The 14,922-nt window shown below is 42.2% G+C and overlaps 1 protein-coding gene across 6 annotated transcripts in view; it reads left to right on the forward strand.

Annotated features, from left to right (window-relative positions):
• myt1lb (myelin transcription factor 1-like, b) overlaps nt 1-14,922 on the forward strand; it is a 430,716-nt gene that overhangs the window by 411,711 nt on the left and 4,083 nt on the right. For 5 of the 6 annotated variants that reach the window (XM_034194911.1, XM_034194910.1, XM_034194916.1 and 2 more), the window contains 5 exons: nt 1,552-1,673; nt 7,222-7,290; nt 7,802-7,864; nt 8,026-8,109; nt 12,639-12,860. In XM_034194911.1, the coding sequence (XP_034050802.1) occupies nt 1,552-1,673; nt 7,222-7,290; nt 7,802-7,864; nt 8,026-8,109; nt 12,639-12,860 (560 nt within the window). The remainder of the gene's footprint in view (nt 1-1,551; nt 1,674-7,221; nt 7,291-7,801; nt 7,865-8,025; nt 8,110-12,638; nt 12,861-14,922) is intronic. The other variant, XM_034194914.1, reaches the window with a different exon arrangement.

Consider the following 14,922-nt stretch of genomic DNA (forward strand, 5'->3'; position numbering starts at 1 on the left):
GTCCACTCAAGGACGTTCACAGAGTTGTCCTGAAGCCACTTCTTCATTGCCCTGCTGAAAGACGAACCGTCGCCCCAGTCTGAGGTCAAGAGCAGGTTTTCATCCAGGATGTCTCTGTAACATTGCTGCATTCATCAATCCTGACTAGTCTCCCAGTTCCTGCTGCTGAAAAACATCCCCACAGCATGATGCTGCCACCACCATGCTTCACTGTAGGGCTGGTGCCTGGTTTCCCGTAAACATGATGCCTGGCATTCACACCAATTAGTTCAATCTTTGTCTAATCAGACCAGCAATTGTTTCTTTCCTGTGGTCTGAGAGTCCTTCAGGTGCCTTTTGGCAAACTCCAGGTGGGCTGCCATGTGCCTAAAGAGTGGCTTCTCTCTTACCACTCTACCATACAGGCCTGATTGGTGAAATACTGTAGAGATGGTTGTCCTTCTGGAAAGTTCTCCTCTCTCCACAGAGGAATGCTGGAGCTCTGACAGAGTGACCGGCAGGTTCTTGGTCACCTCCGTGACTAAGGGAGGTGACTTTCTCCCCAGATTGCTCAGTTTAGACGGGCAGCCAGCTCTAGGAAGAGTCTTGGTGCATCCCAACTTCTTCCATTTATGGATGATGGAGGCCACTGTGCTCATTGAGACTTTCAAAGCAGCAGAAGTGTTTCTGTACCCTTCTCCAGATTTGTGCCTCGAGACAATCCTGTCTACAGACAATTCCTTTGACTTCATGCTTGGTTTGTGCTCTGACATGCATTGTCAACTGTGGGACCTTATATGTAGACACGTGTGTGTCTTCCAAAATCATGTCCAGTCAACTGAATCTACCCCAGGTGGACTGCAATCAAGCTAGAGAAACATCTTAAGGATGATCAAGTGGAAACAGGATGCACCTGAGCTTAGTTTTTTTTTTTTTTTTTTTTGCTTCATGATTTGCAAAAAATCTAAAAAAAAAAAAAAAAAAAAAAAAAAAAAAAAAAAATTCACATTGTCATTATGGGGAATTGTGTGTAGAATTTTGAGGGGGGGGGGGGGTAAGAAATGAGTTTCCTCCATTTTGGAATAAGGCTGTAACATAAAATCTGGAAAAAGTGCAGCACTGTGAAACATTTCTGGATGCACTATAATTACAAATAATATGTCAATGAAAAGAAGGCTTTGAAAAAAATCGGATTTAAAAATTACCATGTTTCAACATCTGTCTTTAAATCTTATCAACTCTTCTTTACCCAAGGCTTTCCTTTCCACTAAATTTAATTAAAATCTGTTGATGCATTTTTGAGATATGCACTGAACAACCAGACACCAACACAAATGAGCGAAACACACGGGGCTGAAAAACATTTACTCCTTGGCAGAGGTAATGAGGAAAACACTTAGCGATGTTCAATCAGCAAACACTTGCACAAGCTTTCTGACAAGTCACACGGTCATGATCAAAGTTACTAGCAGCTTTAAAATATAAACTTTTATCAGAAAGAGTCACATTGGGTGAAGACGGTGTGGAAAAATAAATAATAACCCTCCCTCCTTTGTTCTCGCCCAATCGTAGGCGGACGATCTGGATCCTTTCCACGACCTGCTGGAGGATCGATCATACGCCACGGACGTGAACATGCTAAGTCCCAAACCCAAATATGTGCAGTGCAAGGAGAGCAAAAAGGACCTGATAACGTAAGAACCCCCCACCCATAAAACCCCCCCGCCATTCTTTCCTTTTGTGTTCCCGTCCTTTTCCTCTCCTCATCATGCACTGGCTTGCTATATGATTTTATTTAACAGCTTTATCCATTTGTTCTGAGCACTGTCAACAATGTTTTTACTTCTTTAATCTTAAAAAAAAAAAAAAAAAAACAATTTGCCACATTAGCTGATCTCAGATCAGATGCATCACCACAGTGTTAATCACAGACAGTGAAGCTAAACTGGAAACAATGAAAACAAGGCATTTGAAAAAAAATCAAAAGCAACCTCCCTTTTTTTCTTGCAATCTTCACATTTTCTTCTCCTCCCTTTGGGCTTATAAATCTGTCTATTTTTCCGGTGGCAGATGTCCCACACCGGGGTGTGATGGAAGTGGTCACTTGACGAGCAATTTCGCCTCACATCGAAGGTGTGACTTCCTTTTCTCCTGGTGGATTTTTAGTCTACTTCTCTTTATTGTTTTCAGCTTACCTCAACTACGCTGTCAAACATTTGCAGAGACACGGTGCTCTGTCTCTCTCTCGTGGACGTTAACCCTTTGACTATTCCAAAACATGGGTATCTTAAAGAGTCTGAATTAATTATGGATTGGATATACGCTGGAAAGTCTTTCTCTACTGGCCCTGTGTAAAGCCTTCTGAGCTGACATGATTCCTGGAGGCCCACAGTAAAATGCAGACAAAGCAGTTCGCTTTCAGAGCAAACCTGCTGAGTGTCACGCTGTGAGTCTGCAAGGACTGAATGATATCAGTCAACGAAGCTGGCATGGCTTCATGTACGTAGGCTGAGATTTCCCCTAAACAATCGCAGGATTCAGCCAATTAACTCAAAGTATGAGTGAAGAGTATTTCCTTGGTTGAATATTGAGTAGTTCATGATTGAATTCAACCCCAAATAAGAAAACGTTGGAATGATGTGGAAAATGCAAAACTGAAGGAAAAAAAATGCCCTGCACTGGCTCTTGCATTTACTGATTCTTGCATTTACTACCACTCAAAGGTTAGGACCCACGTCCCCGCAGGTCCTACGTTTTGAGTGGTAGAGTGCATCTATTCCTGCATTTCAGGCCTGCAACAAAAAACTCTACTCAAAATCCCTCCTGGATTCCAAAAAAAGTTGGGACGGGTACGATTTAGGGTTAATGAGGTAATAAATAAGCCTCCCTGGGAAAGCCTATGCCAGGGTACTAGAGAGGAGACTTAGACCATTAGTCGAACCCCAGATTCAGGAGGAGCAATGTAGGTTCCGTCCTGGATGTGGAACGGTGGATCCGAGAGTGGGTTGTCCCCTTTGGGTTAGGGGAGTGGAGGAGTTTAAGTATCTTGTGGTCTTTTTCACGAGTGGGGTTAAGTTGGAACTTGCGATCAATAGGCAGATTGGGGCAGCCTCTGATGTTGTACTGATTTTGTACCAGATCATCACAATGAAGAAAGAGCTGAGCAAAAAGGCAAGACTGTCATTTTCTCAGTCGATTTATGCTCCTTTCCTCACCTATGGTCATGTCCAAAAGAACAAGGTCATGGATAAAAGTGAGAATTAGAATCCTATGTGGAGTATCTGGGCTTACACTCTGGGGCAAGGTGAGAAGCTCGACTATCCAGGATGGACTCAAAGAAGAGCTACTGCTTCTTAACATCGAAAGGAACCAGCTGAGGTGGTTGAGGATGGTCTCTGGTCATCTCCCTAGGGAGGTCTTTCAGGCACATCCAACTGGGTGGAGGCCTGGAGAAGACCCAGGACATGCTGGAGGAATTATTTATATTTCCCATATGCCTTGGGAATACCTCGGGATCTCCTGGGAAGTGTTCAAGGACAAGGCCTAGGTTAGGAAAGTGTGGGATGAGCTGCTTGGTCTACTGCCATCCCGCAACCTGGACCTGGATGAGCAGCAGAAAATGAATGAATAAGTACATAAAGTACATAAAGAATGATGCTGTTTCTAACAGGCAATGCAAACAGGTAATTATAATCATGATTTGGTACAAAAAACAGTATCTACAAAAGGTTGAGTCTTTGAGAAGGAAAAATTTGCAAAAGATGTCTATAAATGCTTGGGAAACAATGAAAAATTTAAGCGCAATGTTCCTCACACTGGGCCTCATGTATCAACGTTGCGTATGGCGATATTTGAGCGTATGTGGAGTGTACGCCAAAACGGCTGCGCTACTTGGCATTTATCAATGTGGTCATTGACGTACGCTGCGCTGAAAATATACACCAGGTCGAGAGGTGGTGTAAATTATACACCAAAATGAACCAGCGCTGGAATCCACATAAAAATGAAGATGATCAACATGATAAACAGTGCCATTATACAAATCAATGCATATGTTACATAAATAACACTTTCCTGATTATACTACATAATAATCAATACAAATCCCGCTGTTGCGGGATTGTTATGGAGCACGATCCGTGGCTACAGCGCTGACTGCAAAGACAGCGTTGCTCGCCTTTTTCTCCAGACTTCGAGCCTGGAGCCAGAGCAGCGCTGAGCTTAACTTCATGTGGTGTGATCGTTGTAGACAATGAAATTGATAATAACAACTGTTGTAGTTTTGTCATTCCCTTACTTCACCCGTGCTGCAACCAGGTTTTATCGTCTCCATTCAGTTGTCACAATAAAATAAATACAGAAATACATTTAAAAAATAAAGAAATCTGACAGATTAGGCGTGTCTTATTAATTGAGCGAGCAAATATCCACATGTCAAGAATTATTGACATGTGAAAAGAGAATACAGTGGTCCCTCGCTATAACGCCGTTCACCTGTCGTGGCCTTGGAGTCTCTGAGTTTTTAGTCCAATTTTGCATTTTTTTTTTACACTGTTCTGTGTTCTGCGTATCTGTTTATAAGAATCTTGTTGCCCAGAAGAGAAAAGAGCGCCAACAACTACTCATAACTGTGTTTGTCACACGGAAACACACACCTGCTGCAGTGAGATGTGAGTGGGAAAAGGCGCAGCGTCAGGACGCAGAGGAGCGATCTGTGACATACTGGTCAGTCACTATTAATAATTTCTTATGTGTCCGACCTCGTTCGTTGATCGTTAAAATTAATTCGTTAGTTCTAAATGCCATCATAATTATTTATAGGAAAACGTTCTATTTTTATTTCTCAAACAAATGTTTGGGCCTGAAAACAGTTTGGTATTATTTTCCTACTAAGGTTTGAACTTTGAGAGTGTTTACACACGAGAGAAAAGTGAGAAAATGTTCATGCCTGATTGAGAAAGTGTATAAACTGTGTAGTGAGGGGTTTTACAGCTTTGAAACGTCTATAATAATTGTAAAAAATAACACTGACTACATCGCGGTTTCGCGTATTATGGGCTATTTTTTAGAACGTAACTCCAGCGATTAATGAGGGACCACTGTAACACTTTACTGATTATATACTACAAAGCAATTGATACGACAGCCGCTTTTGACGCTCTATTGGCACGCGTCATGATTGGTGGAGTTCTTTTTCTTTGCCGTCTTCCCGGCTTCCATGTCGTAAAATGAGGGTGTGTCTGAAGTGGAGTCTGAATATTTATGGGCGTGTTTATTATAATTACGATCGTTTCCACCGCCGCATTTATCAAGATCACGTCAGGCGTATGCCAGAAATGGGCAGGTGCGCACTGCTTGATACATGTCACGGCGACTTTGGTGTATTTCAAGTTTACGCTGTAAATTTACGCCACAAGTGTGCAACATTGATACATGAGGCCCAATATCATTAAACAATTCAAATAATCTGGAGGAATTTCAGTGCATGAAGGGCAAGAGGTGCAAGCATAAGCTGAACACGTGATTTCTGATTTCACTGCATCAAGAACCACCATTCATCAATAGCTGATATAATCATATGGACAAGGGAAGGGACAAGGGACATTGGGAAACCTATGGCAAGCACCACAATACAAAGTTATATTGTCAAATGCCACTTAAATAATTTCTGTGCAACAAAGAAGTCTTATCTTAACAATGTCCAGAAGTGGCATCAATGTCTCTGGGCTTGGTGCCATCTGGGTTGGACCATCACACAGTAGAAATGTGTAGCACGATGGCTTAATGGTAAGCATTGTTGGCTCACAGTGAGAGGGTCCAAGGTTAACTGGGACCCTGACTTTCTCCCACTTCCAAATACACGCACATGAGCTGAAGTGGCAACTTTAAATTGACAATAGGTGTGAGAGAGTGTGCGGATGTGTTTGTCTGTCTACATGTGTCTGCCCTGCAATAGACTGGCAGCCTATCCAGGGTGTACCCTGACTCTTGCTCAAGGACTGCTGGGATGAGACTATCTCCCCCTGATCCTTTGAATAAGTGGGTTTAGAAAATTGCCAGATGGAAGGATGGATGGACACCAAATCCAAAAGCCAGGGTCTGTCATGGTTTGGGTTTGTGTCAGTGCCCTTGGCAAAGATAATTTACATTTCTTTGATGCAGCATTGATGCAAAAAGCCTCACTCAAGAAGAGCGTACTGCTACTGGACTGGTTTGCCTGTAAGCTTGATCTGTCCCAAACAAATAATGTGCCAAGAATTTTGAAATAAAAAATGCAACCATGATGACCCTGTACTATTGCACACCTTAAGACATGTCTTTAGGAAGAATGGGAGAAAACAATACCTGAAATACTTCAATGCTGGATATCCTCAACTCCAAAATGTGTTTTAAGTCATTGCAGTCCCTCTGTGGCGAGGAAGATCACCTGTTGTTTAATTCCCAGACGGGATATCTACATCCACAATACATCCAGAGACACCTGTGCATGGGTTTGTTTAATGTGAGAATGCCATTGCACACCAACAAACACACGGTCCTTGACGAAGCCTTAGCCTGGTCTGATTACTGGGGTATCCCAGACGATCGGGGTCCGAGAACCTGATGCAGGCTTCATCCGTCTTCACAGATATCGAGTTACAAATCATCACCTCCTCTGCGTGATCCACTTTTGAGAACTTTTTGTTTAACCAGAGCCCTTTTAGCCATCTCACATTCCTGGTTACTGTAGCAACCAGGGGGCACACAACGCCCCCATCATATTTCAACCCTCTACTTGATCCATTATCCAGGTTTCATGACATAGACGAGGGGTTGTATTTTGACACCCTTTCTTTTAAATGTTGCGAAAAGTGATGGGAACATTACAAAGTTGCAAAAGCTATAGAGTGCCAATTTTTGTTTATTTATGTGAATGTGGCCTTAAATGCAGGAATGAATGTATATTAATAAAACATGAAATATCTTTGGTTCATATTGTCTCCAATGAAATATAAGTCACAGTAAATGGAAGAAGCACTGCCTGTCTTTTCTTTCATGTACTTTTGGAGTTGTACTTCTGTAATGAGACCTATGAATACAAATATTCAGAGGGTTAACTTTATGAAATCAGCTCCGTGCACTTGCATTATTTTTCTTTTTTCCTACTGAATGTTTTTATGTGTGCATGTTTCTCTCTTTGTGTCTGCTGATGAACCACTTTCAATTTTCCTGTAACTAATGTTTTACTGGTATATTTTCCAGTCTCTCAGGTTGTCCGTTAGCTGATAAAAGTATTCGCAGCATGCTGGCCAACAACGCACAAGAGCTCAAGTAAGACGTGGGATGACTTGCTGATACTGTACATGTTGTGCTTTTGGTTCATGCAGCCACAGAAAGTGTCAAGAACTACATATGTTTACATACACACTGGTGATCCAGAAGAGTCTGGAATTTGATGGAATTAGTTGTAAAAACTTCTCAATTTCCATAACTGGAATTATTGGGGGAAGACGTGCAATGAAACACCATGAAAATAAATCCCCCAAATGCCCTTGAAGTCTCCTCCTTTGGTGTGATGCATGTAAACAGCAGCTCCCGTATTACTCTGTGATGTTTTCAGGGCATTAGCAGAAATATGCATTGGTTAGATTGCATAATGCAAAACGTTAAAAATTAATAAATAAATAAATGCAGTAGCTGTTTGAGAAATGGGTGCTGTCATTTTCTTCATGATACATTTTAGAATCATCTATTTCTGAGTGTACCGTTTTGAAAACAGCAGAACCTTCCACATGTCAGTTTTGCTGTAGGCCCTGAGTCGTTTTTGTCCTTTCTGTCCCAGGTGCCCCACACCAGGGTGCGATGGTTCGGGACATATCACTGGCAACTACGCCTCACACAGAAGGTACAACACACATTCATGGGCAAACCCATCCCTTCTTATTGTAGCTGTCCCATCATCCACCTGCCTCCCTCTCTCTCTCACATACACACACACACACACACACACACATACACACATACATTTGCTTACTTCAGTGTGATGACGCTGTCTTTTATCTGCAGTCTCTCAGGGTGTCCGCGAGCCAGGAAAAGTGGGATAAAGATCATTCATAGTAAAGAGAACAAGGAGGACCAGGAGCCTATCAGGTACAGTAAGATACCAGTCATAAGTCTCTTTTTGTCTCCTTTTCAAACCCAACGCACCAAAGGTGATCTCTCTGCTAGCAGCACTGCTAAACTCTGAAGCACAAACTCAGCTGCTAATATCAAACTGACTGCAGACTCTGTTGACTCATGGTGGTAACGTCTTGAGATTTCTGATGGTGTGACCCTTCCTGTTTTGTATGATATTGTTGGGCTCAGATAGACAATGAGACCATTGTCCCCTGACTTGCATCTCTGTCCTGCTTTCTTGTGTGCATAGATCATGGCCTTTGCATAAGCATTGTCAGGAGGCTTTGGACACCAGTCTGAGCCTGACCCTGAGCCTGTTCTGCTGCCAGAATATTGAAGGCATCGCTGCACTCAGCCATCGCTCACGGCTGGACATTAAGCATTCCTGGCTGACAGTCAGATTGGCTTGTTTCACGTGTTTCACAGCAGACGTGTAGGTCTGCTGAAAGAAAGAGGTGTTGGGAATCGACTGAGATTCCTTAAATACATATTTATGGCTTTAGATGGTCTCCAAAATGTCTCTCACAAATTACAGAAGGGGCAGACAACAGTGTAATTACACCTATCAGCCATATCACTGCAGACCACTGACAGGTGAAGTGCATGACATTGATTATCTCCTTGTAAAGGCACCTGTCAGTGGATAGGATAAGTTAGACAGCAAGTTAACATTTTGTCCTCAAAGTTAATGTGCTGGAAACATGAAAAATGGAGCTGTGTAAAGATTTCATTGACTTTGTTGAGGACCACGTTGTGATAGCTGGACAACTGAGCCAGTGCATCTCCATAACTGCAGCTCTTGTGGGATATTCCCATCTGTAGTGTTCAGTACCTACCAAGAGTGGTACAAGGAAGGAAGGAAAATTGGTCAACAGGAGACAGGGTCATAGGTGGCCAAGGTTCATCAGTGTTTGTGGGGAGCAAAAGGCTGGTCCTTGTGATCTGATCCAGTAAAAATATGGACTGCTAACATCTTGGTGCCAGATACTATAGTATACCTTCATAGGTCTAGTGGAGTCCATGCCTCAACAGGACAGTGCTGTTTGATGGCAGTAGAGGGACCTACAAAATATTAGGCAGGTGGTCACAATGTTATGGTTTATCTGTGTTTTTTATGGGTTGTACAAGTGGTCCAGATGAACAGCCGGTGGGAAGAGGTAAGTTTGTGCAGTGGTGAGGCTACAGAGCTAAAGTTTCTGATTCATTTTCTGTAGACATTAGTGAAGCCTAGGAATCTTTAAACCTCCTTACTCCTGTAAGGAGCGAGGTATGGCCCACTTAGCTACGGCCACAATTTTATTGGGATCCATTCTGATCTCCCCTCAGCCAACACAACCCCCAGGAAGGACACTGAGGGAATGTGAAAGTCACAGTTTTCAGCCTTGACATATAACTGATTCTCGGGCAGTTTCTGTAGTACTACTTGTACATGTTGTGAGTGGGATTCCTCATCAGGGCAGAAGATTAGGATATTGTTGAGATACACAAATACAAACTTATTCAAGAACTCACGGAGGACGTCATTGATGAGGTTCTGGAATACTGCGGGTGTGTTTATGAAACCAAAGGGCATAACTAAGTACTCATCATGACCCATAGGTGTGTTACGTAAGTCTAATTTTGTGAAAACCCTGGCCCCCTCTAACAGTTCAAAAGCACTGGCCATAAGAGTGAGAGGGTACTGGTTCTTAACCGAGACGTCATTGAGACCCCAATAATCTATGCATGGGTGTAAAGTTTTGTCTTACTTTTCTACCAAAAAGAACTCGGCCCCAGCAGGAGAGGAAAATGGGCAGATTAGCCCCACAGCGAGCAATTCTTCAGTATACTCAGACAAGGCTTGTTGCTCCAGCGCCGACAGAGAAAACAATTTACCCCTAGGGGTCTGGTTTCTGGGAGTAGGTCGATAGCGCAATCAGAGTCAGGATGAAGAGGAAGAGATTTGGATTTAGCTTTACTGAAGATGAGAGCGAGGTCATAGTAGCATGTTGATAGGACCCCAAGACCTAATTTGTCCATCAGTCCAACTGAAATTCGGGTTGTGCTGCTTAAGCCAGGGGTGCCCCAGAATCACTGGGTGAGTCATATTATCAGAAACATGAAAACTGTTAGATTTAGAGTGGATCTCAGATACACCTAATTAAACTGACTGTAACCGGAGGGACATTTGACCCAAGGAACCACCATTCACAACCCTGACCACCAGAGGGTGCAGGAGGTGATATGTTTTAAGGTGCACATCCCTGGCAAGACAAGAAGGCATTAAATTAGCATCTGACCCCGAGTCCACAAAAACAGGAATAGATACAGAGGAATGTTCTGAGCTTCAGAAGAGATACCTGAAATCAAACAATGCCTACATAAAATGTACATATAATGGTGAACTGAACACTTTCACAACTTTCCATTAACTAATCACTTTTACAGCCAGTTTCGTTTTGACAAGTCAAGGGATGGATACATGAGCATTTTCAAGTCACTAAATATTTCCTGGACTTCATTTCCATCAATAAAAATATAAACAGTATGGTACTGCAAGATAAATCTGTCTGGGGTAAGCAGTTCTCAAACCCTGAGTTAACTGTGCAAGAAGGAAAATAATCAGGGAAGCCACCAAGACAATCCAGACAGCTCCAAAGGAGCTTGTTATGGTTGACCCAGGAACTGACAGATAGGATCCAGAATGCAGACACAATCTGGAGACAGAGAACGGTTTTTACAGTTTATTTTGGTGAGATGGAGGCAGGGCTGGCTGGAGTGGTCCAACAGGACAGTTACAGCTGAGCAGGGCAGGCAGAGGAGTCAAATATGAGTGAATCAAACAGGCAGCTGAAGACTGAAGCAAGGCAAGATGGCAACTAGGATTCTGGTGGATCAGGTGTGGAGGTTCTGAGGCACAGAGAAACAGACATCCAGGAAAATAACACCAAAAATACAAACCATCTTCTCAGAAATAAGGCCAATAGTCTGTACAACAATGGAGACCGAAAGATCTGGCGTTGTCTGGATGTCTGATCTGCAGTTGAATATTGGACTTTGATTGAAGATAGGTTGCGGGTGAGCAGACTCAGCACTAGCAGAGGATCAGATGCACAGGCTGGAGGAGGGAACCCAGAGTCCACGTCCAGCACAGAGACAGACTGAGACAAACATGACACACCAGAGAGGGAAAATGACAAGACACACAAGGAAATTGCTGAAGTTTGATATCAAGATAGGATACCACGTAATTCAAAGCAAAAATTGCATCTGAATTACTGTGGAGTATTTGAAGTGTTCAGTTGAAACACTGAATCGAAGCTTTGAAACAAAGTTAGTCCTGCAGACAAACAAGAAGCCAGTGTTTCCTAGTATGAAGCCAAACAACATTAAACTCCAACAGTTTCATCAAATGGAGAGTTTTAAAGCATTTCAGTGGTTCAAATAGATGAGACAGGCTCCTGTAGAGACAAACAGAGAAATAATAACACACTGTGAAGGGCCACCGGAACAGCATATAGCGCTTCTACACCGTGATCTTTAAATATATTGATTTTTACGTCATCCGATGACAGTGAAGTGGAGCAGAGAAGGATTTTCCTCAGGAAGCACATGGGAGACTTGAGCTTTGACATGATGAGTTTTCTTGCATGAAAACTCTTCTCGGTTCCATTTCACCATGAAGCTGTGGCTCTCGATATGTCAAACAAAAGTGGAACAACTATACACAGTTTCTCCAGTCACACTCACATAAGCCTATACCTCCAATCAGTTGTCACCAGTATCTCGAAGGCTTCCCTCATTAGTCTCCTCCTTGCATAATCACTCAGTTTTTGACACCTGCCTCGACAGATTTACCACACAGTTCCATGCCGTTTGTGTATCCATGATTGGTGTAATTGAAGTCCACAACATGTTCACGGACTTGGAAATGTTCATGTATCCATCTCTTGACTTGTATGGAGAAAACACTCTCTAAAAGTGGTGATTATAATTCCCTTTTCTCACGAGTGAATATAATAATCAAATAATAAACAGGGACAAAAATGCCTATGGACTGGGTTTATTGTTTGTTTGTTTGTTTGTTTTGTTTTTTCCAGTTAAAAGAAAAAAATAAAGGCAAAACAAGTTGTTAAGGCGATCTGAGGCTTTGGTCGTAACTTTACCCATGATCCATTTCAGGAGATGAGGTATTTTGGAGTAATTTACTGCCTGGCTGCTGCGGCCTTGATGCACTGTCAAACTGTGATAACACGTCTGCTGGGACAGCTTTTAAAATAAAGTGATCATATCTTTGTACATCAAAGCAACTGGGACAGAGAGCTACTGAGAAATTAAATTTGCGCTCCCTGTGCCGCTGCACAGACGGTAAACATGCCGCTGTACCATGTGAGCGCACTGTGTGAAAGAGTACATTTGTGTTTGTGTTTGACGGATGAGGTTTTTATGACGACTGAGCTGATTGATTATCACATTAAATCCTCCATCGGTCTCCTCAGACTGTTTGACTCTGCCTCCTCCAGGTGTCCGGTTCCAGGTTGTGATGGTCAGGGGCATGTGACGGGGAAGTACGCGTCTCACAGAAGTGCGTCTGGATGTCCAGTTGCGGCCAAAAGGCAAAAAGACGGCTATTTGAATGGGATCCAGTTCACATGGAAGTCTGGGAAGACGGAGGGCATGTCCTGCCCCACACCGGGCTGCGACGGCTCGGGTCATGTCAGCGGCAGCTTCCTGACGCATCGCAGGTGGGTCCATAAATTGGTCAAGTAGTGGATTTTAGAAGAAAACATTAAGTTTATATCCAGGTCCATGATGTGGTTATAATTTTCACCACAAATACCGATCTTTCAACATTTGGAGCTGGTTGCTTTCATAGGAATGTACTGATTCAAGGGGAGCAGATGAAGGCCTGCCTTTGGAGACATATATTAAAGAGATTTTTGTAAAAGTGTCAAATAACCATGCAAATCCATATCAGATCTGCTGTCGCAACCCAGAGTGAAAACAGAGAAGCCAAAAGAGTTTACTCATTATTATTAATATGTATATGTTGCAGAAATGAATGAGCGAAGCTCTTCAGCATCTCACCATGTCATTTAGGTCCTTCAGACTTTTTTTTGAGTCAATGCTTCAGGGGAGCATTAACATGGCTAAAACCTTTCAACTTCTGTTCTGTTCAGAGCCCCCAGACCCCCCACCTTTTTAGACATTTTTTTTTTTTTTTTGGCTTTCAGCTTCTGTGTGACCTCCTGTCTTTTTAAGCATTTTTCTTTTTTTGCTTTTCAACTTCTGGGGGGGGGGACTCCACCCCACAGACCCCCCCAATTACAGCCCTTTTAACCCCCTGCCATTTTAAGCTTTTTTTTATGTAGATGTAAATTAATATTCAGATTTTCAGCTAGTTGACAGTAGGGCTGTACAATATGGCCAAATTATCATATCTCAATATTGTCATATCAATATGATATACAATATGACTATGATTTCACACAAAGTGCAGCAGCAGTGAAAATGAAACATTCTTAAACAAAACAGTAGTAATACCACACTCATTTTGCACTCATCATAACGTTAGGATACTGTGCCCTCCAAAAGTATTGTAACACTTGGAATTTTAACACATTTTAATTTGTTTATGCCATTTTAAATACAAGAAATGCAAAAAAACTATATAAAGAATAAAAAAAAACAAAAAAACTAAAATGATCTTCCTCAAACTCAAACTGAAAGCAAATCTCTAAAACTTGATAATAGCTGTAAATAATCAGTTTTATTAAATGGTAGATTGTAAATGGACTGCATTTATATAGCGCTTTTCCATCTGCATCAGACGCTCAAAGCACTTTACTTTTCTTCTTCTACTAAGGTGGATTAGAACTGGATAGGAGGAACCTAGCAGTGAATATGACTCACTAATTTCAAAATGCAGCTCTTTCAACTAGACATGTGGTGCCATGACATGTCAATCATCTGTGTCCAATCAGATTTCAGGGGAGTACAGTGCAACCTTCGCCTCCGTTCTAGCCCCACCCATGCCAGGAAGTGTTCAACACTTGACATTTCCTGTTTCACTGTGGACTCAAAATTTGGCACTTCCTGTTTCATTGTGAACTTGCCACTGAGTTCCCACTAGATTCCCTGAGATCTCATCTGTCAGTCCAGGAAATGTTTGACATTTGACATTTCCTGTTTCACTGTGGACTCAAAATTTGGCACTTCCTGTTTCAGTGTGAGCTTGCCACTGAGTTCTTGCAAGATTCCATGAGATCTCATCTGTCAATCCAGGAAGTGTTTGACATTTGACATTTCCTTTTTCACTGTGGACTCAAAATTTGGCACTTCCTGTTTGGGACTCCCTGTACCATGAGCGAGCTTTGTGCCGCTGCGTGTCACTTCTCTCATATAATTATTAGGGCCCGAGTAAGAAAAAGTCCTACGAGGACCCTATTGTAATTGCGCTGTTTATTATTATTATTATTATTATTATTATTATTAGGGCCAGAGTAGGAAAAAGTCCTATGAGGACCCAATTGTAATTGCACTGTTTATTCTTATTCTTAGTTATTATTTATTATTATTATTATTATTATTAGGGCCCGAGTAGGACAACGTTCTACGAGGACCCTATTGTAATTGCGCTGTTTATTATTATTATTATTATTATTATTATTGTTATTATTATTGCAGCTGGTCTGCTCTGTGTCAGCCTGATCCCGTCAGATCTCAGAAGCTAAGCAGAGCAGGATCTGGTTAGTACTTGGATGGGAGACCTCTTTGGAATACCAGCGGCTGTGTGTTTCTTCAGTG

This window comes from Thalassophryne amazonica, chromosome 19, assembly GCF_902500255.1.
Source record: "Thalassophryne amazonica chromosome 19, fThaAma1.1, whole genome shotgun sequence".
Taxonomy (NCBI): domain Eukaryota; kingdom Metazoa; phylum Chordata; class Actinopteri; order Batrachoidiformes; family Batrachoididae; genus Thalassophryne; species Thalassophryne amazonica.